This window comes from Myripristis murdjan, chromosome 14 (assembly GCF_902150065.1).
Source record: "Myripristis murdjan chromosome 14, fMyrMur1.1, whole genome shotgun sequence".
Classification (NCBI taxonomy): domain Eukaryota; kingdom Metazoa; phylum Chordata; class Actinopteri; order Holocentriformes; family Holocentridae; genus Myripristis; species Myripristis murdjan.
Window position 1 is genome coordinate 17,931,970 of NC_043993.1, and position 16,421 is coordinate 17,948,390.

Genomic DNA, 16,421 nt, shown 5'->3' on the forward strand with positions numbered 1-16,421 from the left:
GGTCTTTATGCCACCTTTCTCCAAATTACTGAACCCGAGGCTCCTGTGTGTTGTTGGCTTCAGACACAACTGCTCCCCCAGGCTGACCAAACAGAATTGACTTTGGCAGGAGTCCACATGCAAGCAGCACAGTCAGCAATGCAAATGAGCTGCTGTGTGAAAAGTTTGTTCCAAAACTCTTGAGACTTTTTGACGTCTTGGTCATTGATCTGAGAATTTCGTCCCTGCTAGACGATGGTGACATGTCTGTGTTTTCTAAACCCAGATCCATCCAAGGTGTTGTAGGCTCCGGTGTGGCTGTTTGTTGCCTGGTTACTGCTAAGAACATCGGGAAGCTGACAACCAAAAGAAAAAAAAAGCTGAATGTGACAACATATCCAATGTGTTTCCCCTTTGATAGATGAGATTTTTAATCGTTATGCATCAATTAGACTACCATAAACCTATATTTCACCCCTTCCCTTCTTACAATATCCAAAGGCCAATATTATAAGCTAAGAATATAAACCATTGCTCCACTGAAAAGGCAATCATCTTGGAATTGCTGGCCTGTAATTGTGCAGTTAAATATTAAATTTGTTTATGAGGTGCGTGCTTCATATATTACTTAGATTACTCTAATGATCAAGTGTTGAGTTATGTACCATGCATAATAAATTGTGCAAAAGAACTATTTGCATTTTTATAATTAAAGATAATAGGCTCACATTCTTTCTCAGGCCCAGGCCTACAAAGACTGCAGTGCAAGACCACATTTTTCTTTTCATTTCTGAAAGCTAAGGCAACTGATTTATACATATCGCTGCTCCTCAAGTCTTACAAGGGCATGCAGAGTTATTTTAGCCTCATGCAACTCAAGAGAAGTTAAGTGCAAGACTAATATGTAGACGGTTATGAAAGGCACATTTTTTTAATTTGCAGTTTGACCTTCCAAGCATGTCTGACCTTGCAAGTGTGACAAATGTTCAAAACGCAACTTGCAAAGGATTGAGCAAGCACCAGCAACAGCGGCACAACAATGTGATTGTGAATGCAATATGTGGTCTCTTTTTATTATGCACGGCTAGTAACTGGCATGCAAATATTTTTAATAGAGAATTTAGCTCTTACCTCAAAACGATCTGAGTGTTGTGTTTGACTGAAACCACTGTCGTTAAATTCACTGGCAGGTACACCTGTGGACAGATCAGAGAGTTGTCATATGTGTGAAGATAATGGCTGTATAGCAGAAGCATAGAATGATAACAGAATGGTATTTTATCAGCAATACTCATTCTTACTTGTTTGACCATCCGTCACATATCCGACGTTAATCTGACCCTGTCTCGGTCCAACAGGGCTTACACCACTGACCTGGCTCTGTGTCCTCACTCTCCTGCAACATGTAAAATACAGCACAACCACTAATGTATGTCCTCTGTGTTTTATGTTGGATGAAGATGTGTTAACAACCCAAATGGAGCATTTTTGTCACCATCCTACCTTAAATCGTCTTGGTAGTTGGATTCTGAAAGGGATCATAAGAAGATAATGAGTGAACATGTTTGATATTGGTTCAAAAAGTATTTAAAATACAAACTATTTGGTTTGCCCTCTGCCAGAGTTATCACTAAAACTGCAGGAATAAATTACAGTGTGCCAGGGTTATTCCAACAGGAAAGTATAACCTTTATGTCAAACATTATCATGTAGATGCACAGTAAATGACTCAAACCTTGTTTGCTGAAGCCAAAAGGACAGTCAAAACATATAGTGATAAATATTTTGTCGGTGGGTAGATCTGATTGATTAGACTGTCAGATAGTGTCAGTTATGTGTCAGTTAGTGTCAGTTATGCATTAATCTCTGCATTAATCTCTAAATTTATTACTATTGACGAGTAACAATTATGACTCAAGCTCAGTGTTACATATCCTCAAACTTTTTTGCTTTGCAGAAGTATCACAGAAGAAAACCAGTGAAGTCATTATTTCTGCAGACTGGCATCTATGCACATGAGGGCCACCTCCAGCCAAGAGAGGACCTGTTTGAAACCAGTCCCATTCTCATTAACATCTTCCTGCTGATCCTGTCCTCAAACAAAGGCCACTACTATACCAGCTGTGTTTTGGTCCATGTGGCTTTTGGATTCTGAACTCTTTTTACAGAGAGATGACTTGATAAGCTCTACTGGTATGGATGTAATGAGGACCATGACCTTACCTTTTTCCTTCCTGCGTTTGCAGCAGAAAATGATTCCAAGGATGAGCAGCACCAGCAGAGCAAAGCCTCCGATGGACACCACCACAGCTATCAGCACAGTCCAGTCAGGGGGTTTGGGGACTTTTAGGAAGCAAACATCAAACAGAATCAAGAGGTCAAAGACTCCATTTCTCATAATGTGAAATTATTCTCTGTCTTCATCATGCCACTGTTTACTGGAGATATGCATTTAATGCTGCTGAACTGTAATGACTATAATTAACAGAAAATATGCTCAAAAGCCATCACGTTTGTTGTAGCTGAATGCAGCATGCTAATGACTGGCCACTAGGACAAGAGCTGAGTCCATAATGGACTAAGACAGAGTCTAACAGTCACAGCAGCATGGGCTATGAGATGTGAATCAGGCAGTCAGAAAAAAACAAAACAAAACAATGAACACACTAACATGTGACTTCTATACGGACAGTTTCTACATGATTTAACATCACAGCATTTGCACCTGACATTATGTAAATTGTTTGAAACTGGATTTCTGTTTGCCTTGCAAAAGGCAGAATGCTGCAGAACTCATTTGCCACTGAGAAATGATAGTGAGATTTTCCTCTATCTTTGTCTTCCACATCCCTGCATATTTTGACAGCACATCTTTGATTAAATGGTTTCTAATAGTGATACCTGCTGCCGATTTTGATTTGCGTGTACTTCATGGTTGGACTCCTGCACTTATGTGTTTTTGATACATGTGGACTGGAGATGCGATATGTTTTTGCATTTTGTTAGTTGTTGTTGCTAATATGGAAAAATGCATCTATGATCACTTCCAGTAATGTTTTGTCCAGAAATTGGAGACATGTTACTGCCAGATGTAAAGAGAGTCTTATGATTAATTTGTTGATTTTTTAGTTATTCATGTACAAGAACTCTGCAAAGGAATATATTGATGTAGCTGAGATGCATAAAAGAAATAGTACCTGAATACAAAGCTACAAATCTTGAGTCACTCAAGCAAATAAAGCCTCTCTTTGCACCTTTTGACTATGACACATACATGTACAAAGGCAGATCAGGTGGCAGGTGGATTTGTGCCAGAGAGCCAAAAGTAGTGAGAGACCCCCTTACCAACCACCAGGTGGGCAGAGCTGGACTGTGGCTTTTGTAAAGCTGGGATCATCACCAGACATGCCACTGTGGTGTTGCTGACAGCTTGGAACCTCAGGACGCTGGTGGTGTTGAACCAGCCGCCGCGAGCCTCTGTGGTGTTAGTGCTGTAGAGGGTGCTGTTCACAACCTCCCCGTTTCGGGTCCAGCTGACCGTAGGCTTAGGGAACCACGCAGTTGCCGCACACTGAAACTCCACCTCCTGGTCCTGGACTGCTGTCACATTCCCGCTCAGGATGTCCACCGTGCCACTCTCTGGGAAACAGTGGAGGGGGCAGGGAAATGGAGGGGAGGAGAAAGAAGGGGTGGCAATGTGGTTTAGTGCAGGACATTCGCAGAGGAAGAGACTCTGGAAACATATAAGAACAGAATAGGATGTTGAGTCAAAATTAGTTGAGGGAAGCTGCAGGTCACCAATGCAGTACCCACAGGCGCCCAAAGGTGTTTCAGGAAACTCTATCAATGTTAAGGGGATGTACCTATTTTTAGGGAGATTATGTAATGCTAGTGCTTATAATACACTATCTTGTCCAGCAGTAAGCAAATAGTTTAATCTTGAAAAAGATAAAATGAGAGCTTGTGCTAGTTTTGAAACTAAGTGGTGAATAATCTTAAATGATATGTCACTAGGTTGGGTAGTTTTATGCAAGAGATTTATAAAATTTATGCAAAATATGATACAAAAATAGCAGTTTTAAAGTACCTCTTACTATGGCTTGGTGATAAATCAATTAAATTGTTTGATTCAGATTTCTGTTTTAAATCGACGAAAATAAAAAATGGCTAAATTGTGAAATTGAGATTTTGACTACATATGTTATAACATTATAAAAGCAGCTGAGTGCTCTGTCAAACAAGCCAAACAATTCACTCATCTACATGAAACCTGTATGCCCAGAAATACATACGTGAATCACCAGTTATGTGATCACGCCCACTAAGATTCCTATAATTGGTTCTTCTGTTTAGTGAAAGACTAAAGCTAAATAAAATCATAAATTGTGAAAAGTTTGAAGGAAAAAAAAAGTTTCATTAGGTGGTTGACAGCTAAACGTCACAGTGAGGCAGATGAGCACATGATTTTAACCTGAAATAGTTCCAAAGAAAAATTTTGACTGCATTAGCAATTAAATGAATTGAATGAAATTTTTAAAATATATGAATCTCCAGGTCAGATAATAAGAGCCACTAACAGCTTGTTAGTATTAAAAAAAAAAAAAAAAAAAGTCAGTTATCATAGTTGGGCAATGCTTGTTGCCTAATGTCACTCATCACAGTTTATGCTTAAGTGTTAGCAACCAGGAAATGATCTACCAGAGACAGAGCTGATTTTACTGTCCAAGGTCCCGTCTCATAAAAGGTGAACTGACCAACAGGCCAGGCTCTGTATTCATTTAGTATGAACTATCTTTAGCTCATATGTTAGGTTGCTATTAAATAGTGCTTATTAATCAATTGCCAGTATCTGTTGTTAACATCCTCTTGCAAAGGCCAGCAAAGTAAACACTCATTGTAATCACTGGCAGGTCTATTCAGTGGAGTTGTAATCAGGATGGCCCAAATCAATAGAATGACATAGAGCTCCAACCCCTTAAGAACAGGAGACAACAAAAATCCAATCAAAGTCAGCATCTGAGCCCAGATCTTTCACCAATTAGATTACCACCAGGTTAGAGTTGGGTTTAGCTGTTTGTACACAAGAGAGAGAGGTGCCACATAGATGCAGATTGTTGTTTGATTTAGTTAATAATGCTGCATAAGGGCTCCATTTGAAATGCATTGCAATTATTGGTTGGGGGCTGGTTGATTGGCAAACTGTCAGAGAGAAACAGATATTTATTGGGGATGTGTTCAGTTTTCACCATCTGAATGATGTCTAATCCCAGGGATCCAGGCCAAAGCGATTGATAAAGGGAGGGCAGTGTTGAGTTGACTTGACTTGACTTGGGGAATTGCTGTTTCTGGAGCAAAATATTTCTTAATTCAGGTTGGGGGGATTAGTTCTGATCAAAACATCTGTCAAAAGCTTTCTCTCAGGGCCCATATCTACATTTCTGAACATCAAACCATTCTCCACTTATACAAAGAGGATAAGTCAGTGTTTGTGAAACAGTAAGCCTCCCTGAAGTCTTATACTGTATTACATATGCATGACTCAACGAGATAGTCCTTAACTGCTGATTCCTAAAGTGCATTTGCATATCTATTGGCAAATACTCTCAGATGTTTCACAATATGTAGCCCATCAGCATGTTTGTATAGTTCAAACATAATGTGTTGAAATAAACATGACCCATTGGATAAGAGGAGGCTCCTCTGGGAAATGCCTCTTTCCTTTGTAATTTAGGGCTGGTTTGGTGTGATGTGTGATATACAGTATTACACAGGAAGCTATAGGTGTGAACAAAATAATGGAAACACCTTAAATTTCAAATATCTACTGAGGCAAGGGTGGGCAACCATGTGCCATGGAGAACCGAGAGGCTGCAGGTTTTCTTCCCACCCCTGTACTAAGGAAGAGATCCAATCTTTGCTTTCAGCTCTGGTTGAAATTACATTTATGAGCTACCTTATATTTGAACATACGCTCATTAGGAACATTATGGTATTATACTTCCAAAAGCGTCTGATTGTCCTGCTATGCTGAGCAAATTTTAGTCAGGAGTTTTGGTCCCTCAATTAGTCTGATCATGGAGTCACAAATTACAGATTGTCTTAAGAAATACCAGAATGTCTTCAGAAAAGAAAACAGGATTTTTGGAGGTAAATTGCCAAAAATGCACCAATCTGTGATTGGTGCATTGAATTTGAATTTTTACAGAAGAAAACTGTCAAACCTAAACCAGGCTCAGTGTCACTGAGAATGCCTGTGATACAATGAGTGAACTTTTGTTTTAACATGTTGAGACAAAAAATAAAATAAAATAAAATAAAAAAAAACACTCACAAGTGTGTATTTTACTAGAGGCTGAAGAGGAGCTTACAGTGTGCTCTGCTGCTCTCCAGAGCACAACCAAGTCACTACACCTGACACACAACATGTGAATGAACACATACACAGGTAAATAAATAAATAAATAAATAAATAAAAACCCACTCCTGTGATTAGGATCAATTCTGGGCTAAGGTTGTATGTGTACAGCTCAGCATCACAGAATAGCAGCGACCTACAGTAGAAAACAATAATACGACTGGGATATTTTGTGATCTCTGCAAGGAAATTTCGTCTTTGCTTTCCTTTTTCCACCTGGAGGCCAGAGGTGAGAGGCTATAAGGCAGCACACTTTGAGCTGGCAGAGATTCAGTTTCCTTCTTAATCACATTTCAGCAGGATGGGTGCCTATCCTCATGAGTCCAACATACAAGCAGGGCTTGGCTGATGTCGCTGCACCTACCTTGCACAGACAGCTGTGCTGTCCTGTGTTGGTTGCTCCCTTGTATAGTGCAGACAACTGATCCAGAGGTGCTGCGATTGACATTATGGATGGTGAACTCCACAAAGCTCGTATCACCACTGGAGTAGTTTCGGGCAGAAAACCGCGCCGTATCGTATGGGTATATTTCACCAGTGGAAATGACGGTGAGGACCAGGACTCCTTGGACAGTCCAGATCATGACCTGCCAGTCTCCCTTAAAACTGGCATTGAATTGAACATCTTCACCTTGTAGCACCGTAGCATTCAGGGGCTCCAGCTGTAACTGTCCTGACACTCCTGAACATAAAGAGAGGACAAGTCAAGCAATGAGAAGGAAGGAATGCAGGTTATTACAGTTGAAAGAGGAAATCCCCCTGTTAGGATCCTGTCTTTACAGCACTGCCTTCTTCATCTTGTTTACAGCTGAGAGGATGCGTCGTTGATCTGACTATGTACTTAATGTGATCGACAATTCTCTAGGTTTAATTTGTGTTTCACTTTTTGCCCTCCTGTGCACCTGGACCTGTCCTTCAGTGCCTGGTATTATTCAATTAGGTAATTAGGTGGTGAGAGCAACATTTCCCACAGAGGGACAGAAAATCTTGCAGGCGATCAGTATATTATGTCTCCCTCCTCCTACAACTTAACACAGGTTCTTCATTTCAACCCTATGCTCAACATTTTTGGCAAAGCTTCCATATATAAACGCCGTTCATAAGTGACTGAATTGATTTGAGGTTAAATGTTACTGGCTAACTGATCAGTGGAAAGTAAATTATGCGCAGGGTACTTTATTTGTCTTTGCCTGGCCTATTTTTCTTACAGTTGAGAGGCAATCCTATAGATCTCGTTGTGACAGGCAGCACATAAATCGCTGGGCTAAAGTGCACCATTGTGAATGTGAGTCACTTTTACCTCAGTAAATCATGGGGAGTAACAGTCAGACAGTTCACTTTACTTTTTGAAGGAAATATTTCTTCAAACCTTATGGTGAAGCCAAAGTTACAGCAGTGAGGATATTGTTTGTGTTGTGGTTATATGCTGCATGGTTAGGTGAAAATATTGATATGTAATGTGAGAAAAAAATAAGTATAAAGTATAAAGTATAAAGAATAAAAAGCATGAGGGCATCTTAAACTGGATTGTTGGACTGGATGCAGGAACATGAAGAGGCCTGCATGTTGTGAGAGCACACAACGCTCTTTTTGTTCAGCTCGGTGCTTGAAGAATGTCTCCGTTTGTTCAAAGCTCTCAACTATTACAAGGGACACTTGTTGTTGTTAGTTTTTGGCATGACTGAAACTCAAACAGAGCATTAATCTGCACAGATCCTTCACATGTTGAGCATTAAAGTCATGTCAGGATTCTTCCAAGTTTCTTGGGTTGGTTTCTGCGGCCGCCACACCCTGAACATAGTGAACAGAGGGAAATCTGTATCAGCTGTTCTTCTACATGGCACATGTTTCACCAGCGTCCACAATGACCGAGTGTGTTTACATTTTGATGAGAAGGCTGATTGTGTGACTGCACTTTATTTTGGAAGTCCCGATCTGCTTATTACATCTGAGGAACACCAAGGGTAAAGTACAAAGTGTGTAAAAACTCTTTGTCCACCATTAAAAAGTGTTGTCACCCAAATCTGACAAGCAGCAATAAATTATGGGCTCGAAAATTAGTTCATTTTGGAGATCTACACAGTTGTTGCTGTTTATATTGAAATTATATCAGTACAGGTGTTTCCATTGTGTGAGCATTTTTTTTTAATCATTGCAGGTGTCAAAGCAGGTGACAGAAAAGTGAATACCTAAGATTTTTCAGTACAGAGGATATTTTTCAAACAAGCATTATGTCTACATTTTTAATGCCACATTCATGCCCTGATTTCTCTGTAGGTGTCAGTTCATTTGATTCACCCAAATCAGAAATAGATATGAGGGATATTAACAATTTTATACCACCACAGTCATCATTTCCATCTTATGTTATCATTTACCAGTGTTTCCCAGGACACTGAAACTGGCTTTATAAGGACAAAAATTACTCGCTGCATGAGTACTTTTTGTACAAATATTGACTGTAGATTGATAACCACAAACATTAAATAGTAATAAAATTAAATAACTATTTGGACTTGTATTAGATTTGCAAAAATATCCACATTACAGAGGGTAAAATACAAGGACATGGGTGATATTTGTCTAGATGACGTAATCAGCAGGCATATTTAAATCATTTGAAAAATAAATACTGACCTCCAGCTGCACACAGTAATAAACTAATGAGGAAAAGACTGGCCATGTTCTCCAGATAGCAGTCATGCTAGTGTATCCTGAAAGACAAGAAATAAAACTGAAAACACAAATAAACAAATAAATAAAGGAAGAAATGATATGCTGGTGACAACATTCATAGGCCAAACACAATATGTGTAGTGCACCATCCTTCAAAAGATTCAGAATTATGCAAAGCATCTGGTATCGATAGTCTTGGGCGCTTTATTATACATCATTTTTGCAGGTACAAGGATAAAAATTTTTTTTTTACCTTTTACATATATTGAGAGGAATATTCAAACCCAAGGTGCCATTGTTTCATGGCTGAACCATCACATCAAACTGAAGATATCTAGAATTCTTGTGCATCATTTTATACATATTTCCCTGGACATGTTTAATTATATTGACACCAAAATATATCATTTAAATTAGCAAAGAATCCTACATTATCACAGTTCATTTTTGTTCAGTCCTTCAACTCTAATTCCTCACATTATGACCAATGCACTTTAAAGGTGGAGCAAGCTATCTATGTTCTGTTATCGTTTTTTTCTGCACAGATGTTGATAATCTTACATACAATGTGTTAAAATAATTTCATTACATTAAATCTCTCCATCCACTGATAAATATTCCTCAGCACCTTCTGTAAAACAAAACTTACTGTGTGAGGGCTTGCGTTGTGGCGTGTGAGGCACATCAAAGCTTCATTTCCCGAAACACCAGGTGAGCGGCAGGACTCCACCTGTGACTGTGAAACTCACACAGGGAGCAATGTCCAGGCCCAGCCCACATTTCTCTTATCTCTTCAGCGTACCTGTGAGTCAATAAGGCTGGTCTCCAACAGCTGCTTGACTCATGGTGAGTGTCTGTCACTAAATGAGGGTTAAATTTACCCTGACTGACAGAGTGGATCGTGAAGTGAGGTGGGCTGTCCTTCCAAAAGACTTTTGGAGACTTTATAATGACTTTCTGTATCATAAGTTTCAACACTTCCATGAATTAAGAACTAAATTTCTGTCTGGTTTGTTTATGTTGTTTGTCGTAAAGAAAAGTTGAGAAAAGCTCTAAAGGAGTGAACAGTCTGGTTAAAACTACAGTTTGTGGAGAAAAAAATGCTGAAAACTACCAGCAGTAAATGTAAGAAACAAGCTGGAAAATACATTATGGTTTATTCCTGTAAATTCCTGTAATATTACCTGATTTCCTCTGAGCAATGAACCAAGTTCCCAGGCTCACTGTATCTGGATCACACTGGTGTGAAATCACTCATTTTTCAGCCGTTTGAAACTGTCCAGACTCTTTTAGAAAAGAAGAATAACAGGAACGCTTGAGATTACAAATCACTTTTATCCCTTATTACAGTGACAGAAACAAAATCTTACACAGTTTTATAAGTGTTTAATGACATTATTATTATAGCATATAGCATATCACATATAAATCCCCTCCCTTATATATATATATATATATATATATATATATATATATATATATATATATAAAAAGATTAAATTAAGATTAAATTAAAAAAAAAAAAAAAAAAAAAAACATCTATCTAAAACATCAGTGTCTATCTTCCCTGTTGATGATTTACATCAACTACAAATTACAAATCTTAACCATTAGGATAGTTGGAATAATTGCATTGTCATTAGTTTTAGTTTAACTGAGAGTTGTATTGTTTTGGGACATTTAGACTTTGATCCAAAGCTAAATCAGAGCATTGTACTTATCTAAATGAGACAGACTGTATTTAACGACTGGCATAGTGTCCAGGGCTGCACACTCATACACTTAAGCTGCTTCACACTGCAGAAAAAGTAGATAAGCTCCTGGCCTAGGAGCTACCTTGGCTCCAATTAGACTTATTTCTAGTATCATTACAAACGGGGCTGTGAAGGTTACCTGCGACCTACTGTAACCACTAATGGATTTCCTATTGCACACTTAAAAAATGTTGCCATTCATTATTTATTCAAGTTGGCACAGCAGGTAAGAAGGCTGTCCTTCTTACAACAGTAAGCATCCGCCCTGCTGAAGTGCCAATGAGCCAGATACTGAATCCATATCAGCTCCAAGGATGTTGTCCTGTGTCTGACCCTGACCTTTGACCTCTCTGTGGAAAAGGGGGCAGTGTTTCCCTTTGTTGTTTTTGTAATCACACAATGACAATCCCACCACACTTAACCTGTTACTCAAGAATGTAGAGGGTGATCCCATTCAAACTCAATTTATCCACCTTTTTATTTATTTATTTAGTTAGTTAGTTAGTTAGTTAGTTAGTGTGTAACAATTGCTTTAGGCCAGGCAACTTTATTTATATAGTGCATTTCACATTTCATACATACAGGCAATACTATGTTATACACATAAAAGAGCACAAAGTGGATTCAACAGATAGGTAGCAGACAGAATAAAGATCATAAGACAGTACTATAGAAACAAACGTCTATAATTATAAGACTGATTGAGGGATTATCTATGCTCATACAGGTTAATGGTCTTGTGATCAAACAAACTTCGATACACGATCAAACCTTAGAATAAACCAATGGATAAACAACAAATGCTGACAAATGTTTTAAATTCATTGTGTACATTACAGCAGGTGGCATGAAACTGATGGAGGTTATTTGGTGGGAATTGTTTTTTAATACTGATGCTTATTTGCCACATTGTGATGAGATGATCAACTTTCAGTTTGATGATAATATATATGAAAATACAGACTGAATTAGAAATGAGTCCTTTCTGAATATCTGTTGGTTTTTGTTCATGTTGTGGGTTGTTTGCCTTGAGACTATAACCATCCAGAGATCATAACGTAGTTTAATTACCACTCCTAGACGGCAAACCTCCATCAAAATAATACTGCATGTTCAGACTACCAAGTCGGGCTCAGGCCCTGCAGGGTGGGGATATGAAGGTGGGAAGGACGGGGGTGGACTCGGTGCAGACAGGTTCACACTCCTACTGAGGAGTGACATGTGGAGCTGTGACACTTTTTGATGACTGTCAGTGGGACGGCTGCGACAGGATCACCAACACCAAGGTCAGCTAGGCAGTATGCAATAACACAGGATGAGCTGCTGTGCTGCCTAGTGGATACAGGGTATGGATTGAAACCCCTTTGCTGTGAAAAGTGAGCTGCAAAAACCTTGTTTTGGTCAAAACTGGCAACTTAGCAGAGTGATGCTCTATATGATGACCACTAGAGGGCTCTATAAGATCATGATAAACCAATGCAAATGCTACGCCCCATTCATATAGCCATTCATAACAGTCTTAAGCATATGCACCCTATAAGAATTAGCAAACACCCCAGTGATGCAATCAATTTCTCACCATGCATGTTAGGGAGGGATTTAGTGGAGAGTAAATCCACCGTAATTCTCTTACCCAGGTTTGTATTTGTGGAATGGCCTTTATCGCTCTTTTATGTGTTGAATTTAGAAATTATATTACTGTCAGGTGTGCCAAAGAGGTAATCTGGTGAGGGAAAAAAAACAGAAAGTGTTCCTTTTCTGAAGCTATTATTTATTTGGATTTATGCCAATAGCTATGATTATCACCAGTTGGAGGTCACAGGTAACCCACCTTTTATTTATATCACCTTATCAGTTCATACAGTTTTACAGCCAGTTGTTACAGTCACAGTTATTGCAAAAGCCTGAATACATAAAGACCAGACACAAAACATATGACTAGATACAAAGCATATGACTCATTTAGTTTGATGGCAATCCAAAACGATGTATGTTTCCCCACTACAATCCAAATTTGTTAAAGGAAAATTCCACCCTAAAGTATATTAGCAATAATTAAAAACTCAGATTGTTGCATTTAATGTTGTTTTATTGTTTAAGCATGCATGCAATCCTCCCAGTAATATATAACTGATGACATGGCACAATTCATATGTGCCAAAGCCCAACTCTGCTACATGTCTCACATTACATGGTTTTATATGTTTTTCTTTGCTCCAGTGATTTGCAGTTATTGTATTCCCCACATCTACTCAGACAAGCCGGGCACATATAGCATAAAGTCCCTTTTTGGAAAAATAAATGCCTGTTACACCATTTCAAAAATGTGTGTACAGGAGCAACCCATGGATTAGCAGATAGTACAAGATGCATCTGAGAACTTGGATGCGATATTTGTCTTTCCACTGTTCTGAGTATGGGGTCTGGCCCACAGTCGTGGTTTTATGAGGGCAACAGTATAGAGCGAGCTGGAATGTCTCCAGACACAGCTGGTATTGTATAGGCAGAGGCAAGCAGACAACCATGAAAAACAGGAAATAGATTGTGGGGGAGGGTCGGCAGTGTGGTAGTCCTCTGATTCCCTGCACATGGCCTGCAATGGAAGTTATTCAGGGGCCTTTTCTGTCACCAGAGATCATCAGTCATAACTCCCAATGCACACTATCTATTGTGTCGGCTGCTTCACCTCGGCATTCTGTTTTGTCTTCTCACTGTTCCTCACCGTAGATTAGTTCCACTAAATTGCTCCTTCATCTGTGGAAGGGAATGAGATATGGCCCCCACAATACATTACTTTTCATATACAAAAACATGCCTCCGAAGCAGTGCATTAATCCCCATTGAAGGATTTGTTTTTGTTGTGTCATCCAGCAAGCTAATCAATGGCTAAAGCTGACTGGGGCTTATTGTTACTGAGCTATTTAGGCGCTGTTGCCCCCGGGGCAAGTCCTCGACCTCTCTGACATGTAAATTGCTGCGGTAAGAAGCAGGTCGTGGGGGTGCCTCTCCACACACAGCACAAGACAAATTCCCTTCACTGCTGAGTGGACAAATACAAAGATGTTCAAGCTTTAGAAATGACCCCGCGTGAACACGTAATTTGACAATTGTCCCTTTTGACCTCTTCTATTGTCCCTTGAGTGTTTTCTTGGTATTTTACAATTTAATTCTCAAAGTGTTTGTAGCCCTCATTTTGCCTTGCAATAGGATTTACTTGTCACTTTGGTCTCGGTAGAAAGTAGTACTACGCATTTGAAGAGCTTACTGTGATGATCAACCCACAGCTTGAAGTATTAAAAACACCATCTTGTTCCAGACAATCAGTTTGATGTCCTCATCACAACCATATGGTTCACAGGAAATTGGTGAGACGATGACAGTATTAAGCAGTGATATCCAGAGTCTGAGCTGGGGTCACTTGTCCAGTCCAGGCCATGCTTGGAAAACAGGGTGTTTGTTTTTTGGACACCACATGGACGGCATATGCCAAAGAAACCACATGCATAACTGAGATAAATTACTAATTTCATATCAAATTCCATGAAACAAAGACTCTGTTTTCACTGTTATTTACACAAAATAATTATAAAATATCAAATGAATATATAGTCTGTAATATATTTGCATATACAGGTCACTACTGTGCATATAACTGCAAAACATATAGGCTAACGAGACTGTTTCATATATGGTTTCTCCCCAAAAAACAAATTCAAATTTGAGACTAGACTTTTTGCAAATTTGGCCATGCAATCAGAGTTATTGCATACTTGCAACATTTCACATACTAACAGTATCAATCTAGAAATTCACCTGCAGGTAAAAACTGAGTTCATTTAACTTTGTATCATATTGCTCAGACCCTTTGTCCTTATGTTTATGACATAATGACGACATAAAGGATTTTGAGAATAAATGGTCATGAATATTTTAAAGGTTTTAGAAAAAAATCTGCTTCACATTCTTGTTTAATATATATAACAATTACTGCAAGGTAGAGCAACCTTTTTAATCTATGTGTTTATTATTTTATTTATTATGTAGGCTTCTCTGTATATACTTATATGTTGAATTACATATTATTATAAAAATGTATTCCATAAGGCTGGACCAAATCTGACAGCCTCTGCCACCACACATGGAAATTATATTATAAATTACACATTATGAGCATACATCAGTTCTATATATACATATTCAGTTCTATATATATTCTATCTATAGATATTTTGCAGATATATTTCATTATATTTCACTATGCAAAGGTTCAAAGGTGAAAGGTGTGTAGATATTCTATAGATTTATTTAGGTATATTTTATTTTTTATCACTCCAATAGGTTATGTAGTTTTTTTTTTTTCGTTTGTCTTATATTCTTTGTTTTGAGCTGCTTTATTTATTTTGTTATTTGTTGTGTTTATTTTTCTAAAGATACATATTTCTCTCTAGTGCTGATAGGCATATCTTTGTAGCCTGAATGAACATACAGTACGTCTGGATATGCTCATGCTATGAACAACTGTTGAACTGGTGATGCCCCTCTCATATAGGCTGGAATAATCTGGCTTTACCTGCCACTCCAGATGGGATGGCCACCATTCAATCCAGAGGAGAAATCCACTTAGAGTGTGGTTGTGTGTGTGTGTGTGTGTGTGTGTGTGTGTGTGTGTGTGTCTGCATGTGTGTGTGTGTGTGTGTGAGAGAGAGAGAGAGAGAGAGAGAGAGAGAGAGAGGGAGAGAGAGAGAGAGACTCAGCTTTTCCTTATACCCACTTAATCTATTCACAATTCACTTCCACCTCCCTCCTACCCACCTGAGGCACGTAGTAACACTGTGGTGACCAAGTCTTTGTTTCAGGGCCAGCGCACGGAAGTAATAGAGCTTAGAGCAATGTTTATGCACAACACAGCTGCTGGGTCTCACCTGTTCTTGGTCTGCAAGCCTGAACCAACAGCTTGTAGCAACTGGCATGTATCTCTCTCTCTCTCTCTCTCCCTCTCTCTCTCTCTGTGTGTGTGTGTGTGACTATATGTATGTATGTGTGAGAAAGAGTGAGCGGGAGTGAAGAAGATAGATGAACATGTTGCCCTCCTTTAAAGAGGCTTTGGCCGAGGTCACCTCTACACCTTTACATTCATCCTGTCACTGTCCCTTGAGGATTATGCCAAGGTCTCTATTTTGGTAACCTCTAAGCGGTCGCCTCAATGCTCCATTCATTGTATCACAAAGAGGCATATTAACTACTTTTACTGTAAACTAAAAACAAGAAACCACGAAATCACTTTGCATTATCATTCTTTCCTGCAAGGTAAAACAATTACAGTGCAAACAATCACTGAGTTATATTTGGAGGAACGGCACTCTCCACTGTAGCCTGCGGTCCTTCCTCCCAATGTTACCATTAGGACTCAGGAGAATAAGAGGGAAAACAAGAGTGAGTGAAAAAGACAGACAGGACAGCAACAGGCAGCAGCTGTGATGGAGAGGCTCTCCCAAGTCAACGCTTTGCATTGTTATCTGAGACCTACCTAACGCTCCCTCCCCCGCCTTTCCTTCTTTTTCTCCCCATGCCCTCTCCTGTAGGCCGGTGGAGCACAT

The 16,421-nt window shown here is 39.1% G+C and overlaps 1 protein-coding gene across 1 annotated transcript; it reads right to left on the reverse strand.

Annotated features, from left to right (window-relative positions):
- Positions 1-227: 227 nt before the first annotated feature.
- Positions 228-16,421, reverse strand: igsf5a (immunoglobulin superfamily, member 5a). Its single transcript, XM_030069144.1, has 8 exons — positions 16,352-16,421; positions 6,759-7,076; positions 3,325-3,618; positions 2,203-2,322; positions 1,483-1,507; positions 1,281-1,375; positions 1,111-1,175; positions 228-335 (listed from the first exon to the last, which is right to left on the reverse strand). The coding sequence occupies exons 1-8, from the start codon at positions 16,419-16,421 to the stop codon at positions 228-230; spliced, it is 1,095 nt and encodes a 364-aa protein (XP_029925004.1).

Bases quoted from the DNA above. Each gene is read 5' to 3' on its own strand.
- igsf5a (XM_030069144.1), bottom strand. From the start codon at position 16,421: ATGTGCTCCACCGGCCTACAGGAGAGGGCATGGGGAGAAAAAGAAGGA. The intron at 7,077-16,351 runs GTAGGTCTCAGA...CTTTATGTTCAG, and splicing joins GGCGGGGGAGGGAGCGTTAG to GAGTGTCAGGACAGTTACAG. The intron at 1,508-2,202 runs GTAAGGTCATGG...GATCCCTTTCAG, and splicing joins CAAACGCAGGAAGGAAAAAG to AATCCAACTACCAAGACGAT.